At 29.5% G+C, this 10662-nt stretch overlaps 1 protein-coding gene across 1 annotated transcript; it reads left to right on the forward strand.

Moving 5' to 3' along the window:
- Positions 1 to 2424: 2424 nt before the first annotated feature.
- Positions 2425 to 3491, forward strand: K444DRAFT_588471 (uncharacterized protein). Its single transcript, XM_024878059.1, has 3 exons — positions 2425 to 2554; positions 2607 to 3095; positions 3157 to 3491. The coding sequence occupies exons 1-3, from the start codon at positions 2486 to 2488 to the stop codon at positions 3355 to 3357; spliced, it is 759 nt and encodes a 252-aa protein (XP_024737907.1). The 5' UTR covers positions 2425 to 2485; the 3' UTR covers positions 3358 to 3491.
- The last annotated feature ends 7171 nt before the right edge of the window (positions 3492 to 10662 follow it).

Genomic DNA, 10662 nt, shown 5'->3' on the forward strand with positions numbered 1-10662 from the left:
ATAGGGCTTCTCGGTCTTTAGGGACAAAAACGGGAAAGGATTGTCAATTGGGATTCTGGAAGTCCCTTCATTGTACTACGAGCTCTAAATGGTCAACAATAAAATTCAAACTGACATGTACAAATTCCTAAGTGAAAGTGTTTATATCTAAACAAATTACAAGAGTCCGGTTACCGTGCAAGTCACGTAGCTCTCTGCCAGCTTAGCGCACGTGTATCTAGGCTAACAATTCGGAACAGGATTTCCAAGACATGCTTTTCGAAAAACCCACGCCGGAATCGTATAGCGTAAGGCGCGGCCCAAACGGGTGCAAAAGATTTGTTTTACAGGTAATATGTGAAGAGTGGAGACGGCCTGAGCACACACTGAGATTCCGATTTCTCTTGGGACTCATTCTAGTTTGAAGCCGGGAGGGTGTGGAGGCTCAGAATACGGAATGGTCCAATCTGGTAACTAATAAGCAGATTTGGAATAGTCCCTGATTCCGCGGAAGCGTTGTTCCTGGATTGATGGGATCAATGTCCGCGAGGTGGGGTGAGTGTTCGTACTGGTAAATTTACAGTCTACTTGACTTGCGAAGTAATTGGAAGCCTAACACTGAGGCTAACTAGAAAGGCAGTGTTTACGAACGCCCTGTACGCCTGGGTGTCTGCTTCTGTAAATCTTACCCCCCCACTAAATAAAAGTAAAAAGTGGGCCCTTCGCACAGACGTTGTATTTCAACCTCCAAAACCCCCCGGTGAAAGGACCCACTTTTTGCTTTTAATTAGGGCGAGAGTAGGTAAGTAAACGGAGTAACCATTCCAGCCCCTTGGAGAGATCGAACATGCGAGAATCAGGAGTTTGTAATAACATTTAGCAAACGAGATCCTTTATTGTCCCCATACAGAGTATTAACGATTGCATGCTAGAAACCCGTTTTTGATTGGCTTATTCGTGATCTGATACGAGATACCAGCGGCAAATACTTCCCCCTCGGCGTAATACTACCCTCCCCCCTTGAATAATTACGAGTTCGTCCTTTGGTAACGCCACACTGAAACTTCGTCAATATCCCCGAATTAGGAAATATCAGGTGCTTTCGAGAACTGCTATTCGCTATCCCTTCGTCCGCTGAGACATTGCCACATTAGCGGCCGCATATCAATATCCCTAATTCGGCCAAAACATAATCCAAATTAGGGATATTCATGTGCGGCCGCCAATGTGGCAATGTCTCAGCGGACGAAGGGATAGGCCCTTGATTGCGTGCCTTTAGTGGTGTGAATCGTGGCATGAGAGTGTGGCGAATATTGGACCCACTCGAAATTGTTCAAGGGGCGGGGAAGGGGCGGGGGGGGATAGTAGATAGTTCCAAAATATTTTCTGGAAGATTCTGCGTTAATTGGCAAACCAGCCATAGAACTCTTGAATTTTGCTGGGATAGTACCTCTTAAGGTAAAGCAGATCTTTTGTGTCTTGGAACTACTTTATTATGCCTGCTACGAAATAAACCTCGTTTCCGAATAAAAGCTTGAAGAGGGATCGGCCAATTTCCCCTGCCTGTTACATTGAACTGCGTCTTAGGTTTCAAGTTCCAGCTTATCCTGCTATACGAACCAGTCTCCCCACTGTTCTCTTGGACTGATAAGCCGGCTTACTGCAGGAAGCGACAAGAAGCCAAGAGCTTTATTTAATTGGCTGAAAATGTGGAATATGCAAGTCGGGAACCACCAACTTTGGTGGCACCAAGTTAAAGGGGGCGGACGCATCGGATTGGACTCATGCAAGGTGATCATATGTCGCTGTGCTGTTGCTATAGAGGCTTTTACACCCAAAAGCGTAGTAGACAGGTTGTGCACGTGCTTTCACTATAGCAACACCTGTCTCCGACATATAGCTGCACGTACAGAGTTCAATCCGATGTGTACCCCCTTTACCAACGCTTGGAAGTCGGAAATTAGGATTGGTTGATCCTCCCTCAGCTTTGATGTGGCAAAACATGATTTTCCCAGGCAAGGGTTCACGGGAAACAAGGTTGACCACTGCCCCTCCCGGAGCATTGATAGCCTTTTCCAAAAAAAAAAAACAAAAAAAAAAAAAAAGGCAAAAGAAAGTGGAGGTCATCTGCCGTGAGGTGCCATTGGTATTCGCACAAGGCCCGTGAGGACCCATTGTAAGCAACCAACTACAATTCACACTGACACTTCTAAGAGAAGTGATTGGCTGATGAGCGCAAACACTTTGCGTATACGTATGGCACCCTACTGTACTGTATTGTTCCACGATGTGAGGCCCGTGAGCGGTAAGAAATTAGTGCCGTTAAGTTAGATGCGGCTGCCTCTATGCGAGCACCCCTCAACGTTGTGTTAATGGAGTACTTGTTAAATATCTAGATTATCGTTTTTCTCATGATTCTTTTGATTTTGTACCCTACTTTTGGCTTTTCCTGACACTCGAAATCGAAATCTACTGCCCCCCAATTTCCTTCAAACCCCAACGCATCATGACAAAACTATGGGCTGACCAACCATTCAAACTCATCCCAACTCCGACAACGACGGCGACAGAAGGAGTAGGAAAACTTGCTCCGCCCTTTTATATTACAGAAAGCTAACCAGTTACAGCTCTCAAAGGAAGTAACTGAGGTGGCGACTGAGATGTGTTTGGCGCACAACGTGATGGTCCGGAACCTGAATGCAATCCACCTCCAGTGCGAACAGGTTACCAAGCCCGAAGACGTGATAGATTTTATCCTATTCTGCCAGACGTCACTCGAGGAGATTCACACCCACCACGCAGCAGAAGAAGAACTCTTTTTCCCACAGGTTGCCGAGTACACGGGCGAGAAAAACATCATGGAGGTGAATATCACACAACATCACGCGTTTGAAAAGGGTTTGAAGGAGTTTGAGGAATATATCTATAAAGCCACACCTAAGACTTACGATGGGAAGGAGGTGAAGAAAATGCTCGACCGGTTTGGCGAGATTTTGGTAGTGCACTTGAGCGATGAGATCCAGACGCTGCTTGCACTAGATAAGTATGGAGGGGAGAAATTGGGGCCCATTTGGGCGCAATTTAACAAGAAAATCTTAGCCCAGATTAAAGATATGGTGCGTTATCTACTATCTTTGGCCATGGATCGGGGAAATTCTCACTGACTGTTAATTTCAGCATCGTGTGCTTCCCTGTGCTCTCGGTGCCGTCGATAAGACATTTGAGGGTGGAAAACATAACTTTCCTCCTTTCCCGTGGTTTTTGCCATACTTGGCCAAGTATTACTATGCTAAAAAACACAAGGGAAGCTGGAGATTTAGTCCGTGTACGATGTTTGGAATTCCAAGACCGCTTGAGTTTGCGAAAGATGTAGAATAGTTGGCCCACCTTCTCTTGTTTCGCTTCGTTCGCAGTCTGGGAAAGCCGCCGTTCCTGTATACTATGACACCTGGGTCATATTGTTTGATGAAGGAGAAACGAAACTGGGTGTTATTTAACTTGAATCCTATCATCTCAATTCTCGTCTTCGTAACTAGCGCTCCAGATGAACAGCGTATCGCCTGTGTGAACAGTATGGAGTGAGGGGTGTGGCAAAATACGGGAACGAGAGAACGTATTGCTGGACAAGGCATTACCTCTGGACCCTGCGGTAGGTCTTTGTCTCCTAAAGCATCATACTAAAGAGGGGGTAAACTTCATACGAGATACTAATATCTTAGCCACGGATTTCCACAACTCGCTCAAAAAAGCGTAATCGAGACTGTACCTTGGTAAGGAAGAAGTTTTTTATTATACCATCTATATCTTAAATTCTTTTAATATATATACTCATTCTCGCAAAAAGAAAATTAATATATTATAACCCTTCGTACTCAACTAGTACTATATATAATGTCTCCTTATCCCTATTCCCTCTTTTAAGTATAAGAGAAGTAGCTAGTATAACGGCGGGATTGATATAATAGACGAAGGCTTAAAGTTTAAAGAATCTCATATATTAGAAAATACTAAGCTATAGAACAAAATAGAAAGGATATCTCGACCTTTAGTATTATTCCGCCTAAGTAATTCCGGCTTAGCTTTATTTTATACCTGTTTCCGATATCCTGTCCTTAGTAGATTATACCTTTATACCAGCTATTATATTGCCCCCCCCCTAAAGAGAAGTCTAAATACCCTTATTTAGGGGATTATTCAGCCGTAATATAGAAAAGAAAAAAGAGGAAATAATGGCCATTAATTCTATTTGGTCCAATTCCTATAGCTTACTTATAATCAAAGTATAGTCTTAACTCTACTAAAATAACCCAGTTCCTAGTATATTCGGGCCAGTCCTTAGTATCCGTTACTTATATTATATCTATACCCATATTAATAATATAGTCTGGGAGTACTATATAGGCTATAGCTAATATTAGAACTATTATTATTAGATAGTTTTTAAATAGGAATAGTAGATTAATTCTATCTATTAAGGCAGGCTTTAATATAATAGCCTCCTTGCCTTTCTTCTTAGTTAGGATAGTAATATTTGGCTTAATTATACTACTTCTAAACTATTTAATTAATTTCTGGGTTTTCTCGAGTTTAATATATATATCTTTAAATTAGTTCTCTATTTTAGTAATTTATATATTAAGGCTAGATACTTAAACTATTTTATTATTAAATTCCCGGGCCTTAAGCTCTATAATTTTGGTTTTATAAGAACTTCTAAAAGGTTTTCCGACTTCCCGAATAGTATTATATACTAATTTATTAATATTTATAGAATATTACTTCTTTAATTTAGCCTTTAGAATTATTTACTAGCTTTTGGTTTTAGACTAGTACTTTATATAATAACTATTACTTGATATTATATATCTCTTAGTTATAATAGATATCTTAATATTAGTTTGGCTACTTTTACTATAGTTAGAATTTCTTTTATTACTAGAATTCTCTCTATTCTTAGTCTTTTTATTATTGGAATTCTTATTATAATTCAATGCCTTATATTTCTTAAATATACTAGCCTTATTTTTATTAACCTTTTTAGTATCTAATTTAATAAGGTTAATAAGATAGTTCTTATTAGTATTATCTATTTTGCCTATTAGATTATTAGGCTTATTATTACTAGTAACTAAAGCCTTTATTTTATTATTCTTAAAGTAATATAGGTTATATTCTATATATTAACCTGTTCTTAAATAAGAGAAGTACTATTTTTATTTATAAAAGTAGTTTGGCTAGTAATTATATTAATAATAGTTATAATTATTAAACTTAAAATACTATTACTATTATTTAAATTATCTAGGATCTAGTAAATAGCCTTATTTAATCCGGCTATAAATAATATATTATCGGAATTTCTTATTTGTTTTATTTTTATTAATAGTTCTATTAAAGTAATAATAGTAGTATAAATAGTTAAAATTATAAAAGTTAAAATAATTAGGAAGATTTCCTTTAATTTTTAATAATATTTCGAACTAATATAGGTAAGTATTTACCTTTAGCTTAGTTTTGAGAATTTACTTTTTTTTTATAATTTATCTAGGTAATAAAGTATAATTTAGTATAGTAAAGAAAGATATTTTATTTAGATTTCTGGAAAAGAAAATAGGTACTAATATAATAAAATAAAATAAATATATTAGAATTTAGATAAAACCCGGGAAATATCTAGGTTTTTCTTTTTTCTTCTAATTATAGAAGCTTTATTATTAAGGTTTATTATTATCTAGGTAATTTTTATTAAATTTATTTTCTTTAGTATACTAAATCTATTTATTTAGCTAGATAGAAAGTTCTACTTTATTAGAGTTCTATTTATAGAATTTATAGAATTTAAATACTAAGTTCTTAAAGTTTAATATAAAGTACTATTTATTATCTATATCTTATTTCTTCTATTTAATCTTATAATAAAGCTTATTATAAAGTATTTTTAAAAAAAGAATCTTTTCGACTTTTTATTCGAGTTTATTATTAACTTTAATAGAACTAGATTCTTTATTAGTTTGGCTAAATAATAGATTAGTAGAATTTTTATAAAACCTATTTATATAGAAGATTAGCCAAATCCTATATAATAGAAAAAGATCTAATTAATATAAATAACTAACTATTTTATTAATTTTAAATAGTCTAATAAAGAGATAATCTAATTTATTAAATAAATAATTCGTTTTCTATATCTTTTTAATTATATAAATTACATTTTCTAGACTAAAGTCTAATTCTTACTATTTCTTATTAGCTTATTTGGTTTAATACTTTTGAATTACTATTATATATTTTCGGATATAATTAATAATAGTATTAATTCTTTTAGCCTATTATTATATTTCTTTCTAATTAAATTTCTTTTTTAGTATTTTAAATTTTATTATTAGTAGTATTTAGTTAAAGTTTAGCCTAGGTTTATATTTATAATCGACTATTAAAAGAAATAAGCCAGTTAATTTATATAAGCAAATAGTATCTATAATATTAAATACCGGAAATAAATCTATTTAATTATTTTAGAAGTAATTAATAAAAAAATAAAGTCGGGTATTAATAATCTAGTTAATAATTTCTATTTACTTATTAGTTTAGATATATTTTATAGTTAAGAGCTTTAGCTTAGTTCTAGTTAATCTTAATAGTTTATTTATAAAGTTTAAAATAAACTAGAGTTTTTAATTATTTATAATAATAAAAAAAACCTCGGAATTACTAAATATAATAATAGAATAGGCTAGTAATAGTTTTAGCTATAGTATTCTTAGTTATTAGTAGACTTATATATTATTTAAATAATTAATTAATTATAATAAATATATTATTATATTTCTTATTTATAGAATTAGAAATATAGAAATTTATAAATAAATTATTCTATATTTTTAAGAGAACTAGTAATAAATATAATAGGCTTAATATTTTATTTCTTGGTTTATAAAACCTTTAATATTTATAATAATTTATTATAAAATAGTTAATATTTATAAAGAGAATAAATTATTAATAAAGTTTTTAAACTAGAATTCTTATCTTATTTTAACTAGAATATATAGTAATTATTATATTATAGATTTATTATAAGAGTCTAGTTTATAGATTATTATATTTATTTAATATAATGAGTCTTTTATTATAAAATATATAATTATTTAATATTTCTTATAAATCTGTATTTTCTCGGGCTTTCTATTATAATTTCTAAATATCTAATATCTGAAATACTTTACTAAATACTAGATATCTCTTAAATATATATAATACGGCTGCCTTACTAGGGAAATATACTTGAAATATACTAGAGATATTTAGAAAACTAAGCCCCTTCGGGACTAGTATACTATAGGATATATATACTTTCTTATAGCCTCCTATATTCTAGTTTTCTCTTTCTTAGCTTTAAATTATCTTTATAAAAGACCTTTTACTTTATTTTCTAAGCCCTAAATATTATATTCGTAATAATATTTAAAGCTTATTTCTTTTAATTCTATAGAGGATTTCAAATAAACTAATTTAGAACTATTAGTAATATAAGTACTATTAAGATAACGGAATCTCAGAAATATAAGTAATAGATTCCAGAATAATAAAAGCAAAAAGCTTTAGAACTCTTAAAGGAATTAGGTATTTATATTTTTATAAATATATACTAGTAATATATTAGAAATCTCTCTAAAAACCCGAAAATTAAAGAATCTTAAATAAAGGCTATTCTTTAACTAAATTCTAGAATAATAGGTATCTATAGGCTAATAACCTAATTATTACTCTTAAGCTCTATCCTATAACCTTATAGGCCCTATATATATACTAGTAATAAGATTACTAAAAAGAATATAATAAAGGAAAAGTATAATAAATTAATTTTCTAGAATATTATATAATTAGAAACTATATTAACTTTTACTAAGGCTTCTAGTAAAGCTTTTATTAGTTCAGGTTATTCTATTAGTAGCCCTTCCTAAATTAAATATTCTATTAGTATTTCTAGAGAATTTATAAATAAGTTTATAAAAATAGAATTCTTTATTTTTATTATAAAGCTTCTAGAAACTAATAATTATATTATTACCGGAAAGTTATATAAATGAACCAAGAAACCTAATATCTTATTCTTAGATATTAATATTATTATAAAGAGCTATTAGAAAAATATCTAAAAAGCTATTTTATATAAAAATACTTATAGTTATAATAAAGCTATTCTCGAGAATACTAAACTCTATAATACTAAACTCGAGAATAATATTAAATATTATATAACTATAATAGATTAGCTTATAATAACTCTAGCTATTTCCATTTTATTTATTCCGGCTACTTTAAATCTTTCTTAAAAGAATTCTAAACTATCTTTTATTTATTTCTATTCAGAATTCCCTATATCTTATACTTCTTTTAGAAATACTAAAGTTACTAAGCTTCTAGATCTAATTTTCTTTACTAGAAATTATTATAGTATATATTATATATGCGGCTAGTTACGTAATATATACTATACTCTTATATAATAGAATAGCTAATAAGGCTTCTAATCTTATTATTATATCTTTTAGTCTATTTACCTATATAGTAAAGCTATTTCCCTATATATGTATTTATTAGTCTAAGTAATTCGTAATATCTAGCTTAATTCTAGAAAGAGCTATTTTAGTTTCCTTATTATATAGAACCGAATAGTATTTAATATAGTAGCTAAACTTATTATAGTTAAAATACTTAATAATTAAGAGATTCTCGGTTTTTATAAAATATTACTTATATTTATAAAAGAATATATATTTAATAAAAGTAGTTAATATAAGCTTTTTAGATTTCTTTTTAAAAATATACTTTTTAGAAATATATAGAAATATAATACTAGAAATAAACTAAGCTAAAATAATTCTTATTTTTTTATATTTCTTAGTTTTCTTATATATAGCTTTAATTTACTAATTATTAGTAATATAATACTAAGTAAAATAAATTAATATCTTAAAAACTAATATTATTTTTTATAAATAATTATAAGAAAAGAATATAGAACTCTTAAAATATATTTAAAGTTTACTAAAGTTATAATAAGTATTTTATATCTTATTAGAATTAGAATATAGTTTCTTTAAATAAAAATAGAACTCTAAAAGCTAATAATACTAATTCGAACTATTTTTATTTATATAAGAATTAGTTAGAATAAGAGTATTACTAGTAAGTTTACTAGAAATATAAATAATTTTAAGATTTTCTAAGAAATATAAATTAGTATTTCTTTATAGCTTATTCTTAATCTAAACTAGCTAGTTATTAAAGATAATATAATTTCTATTATAGTTATTATAATATATAATACTAGTAGGAATTAGACTAGAGCTAGAGAGATATCTAGTATCTAAGAGAGGTATCTGGTATCTAAGTAAGGCATTTATAATTACTTAATTATTACATGTAACCCCGAGCTTAAACTAGTATATGGGCCTATATATAGCTTATAATTATTTAGATCCGAGATTCTTTCGAGATCTTCTTTTTTCTTTAGCTTTAAATTATTAAAATAGAAATAGTCTAATTATACTTTCTAGGCCCTAGATCTTATATTTATAATATAATTCAAACCTTATTTATTTCTTAATTCTATAAAGAATTTAAATAATACTTACCTAATTAGTTTTTAATAAATATAAACGTAATATACTATAGCTATTTCTATACTAGTTAATTAATATTAGAATAAAAGAAAGCCCTAGAATAACTAGATAAGAAAGCCCTAGACTAGCCAGGCAAGCAAATAGGCTAGTAACCTTATTACTAAATAAAGACTTATAAGAAAGCAAGTCCTAGAATAACTAGGCAAATTAAAAGAAGCTATAGTATAAAATACTACTAGTATATTACTAGAAAGTAAACCAGAGCCTCTTATTAAGTTTCCTAAAGAGTCCGAATATCCCGTTAATACTTATAGTAAGAGAAATACTTTTTTTTAGAGAGCCGAGAAAAAAGAAAAATCTGCTCTATTAAAGATAAACTTCTAAGAGTTACTTTAAAGCCTAAAGGCTTTATATAAAGAAATTATTAAGCTAATTCTAAAAACATATAATATCCTTATTTATAATAAGAATTATTATAATTAGCTAAAAGAAACTAAGTAAGCCCTATAAAAGAATAAAGCTATTATTAAAAAGCTTATTATATAGCCTATAGAAATAACTAGTTCTTCTATTTCAGAAAATAAATATTTAGTTAAACTCTCTAACTTTTCTATCTTTAAAGGCATAATTAAGAATAATATTACTTTTAATAATTAGTTAGTTTAGATTAAGAATAAGCTTTATAGTAACTCTAATATTTACTAGATAAAGAACCTTAAGATTATTTGTATTTCCGGCTATATAAATAGCTATACTCTTATACTAATCTTTCTTTTCCTAAACTAGGATAATTAATATATATATGAGACTATTAGAGAACTATATACTTACCTGAAAAAGCTATATAATAACCCAAATAAGAAATATAATACTTAATAAGCCTTTAAGAAGCTATTTATAAAAAAGAGTCAGACTTTTTAGGAATTTTATATCCTGTTTTAAAGATATATAATAAACAGAAATATTAACTCGTAAAACCTTAAGAATAACCTAAATAATAAGCTTACCTAAAAGCTTTAAGAGGCTATAGCTATATATTATAATAACCTGGCTA

The sequence above is a fragment of the Hyaloscypha bicolor genome, assembly GCF_002865645.1.
Source record: "Hyaloscypha bicolor E unplaced genomic scaffold K444scaffold_57, whole genome shotgun sequence".
Classification (NCBI taxonomy): domain Eukaryota; kingdom Fungi; phylum Ascomycota; class Leotiomycetes; order Helotiales; family Hyaloscyphaceae; genus Hyaloscypha; species Hyaloscypha bicolor.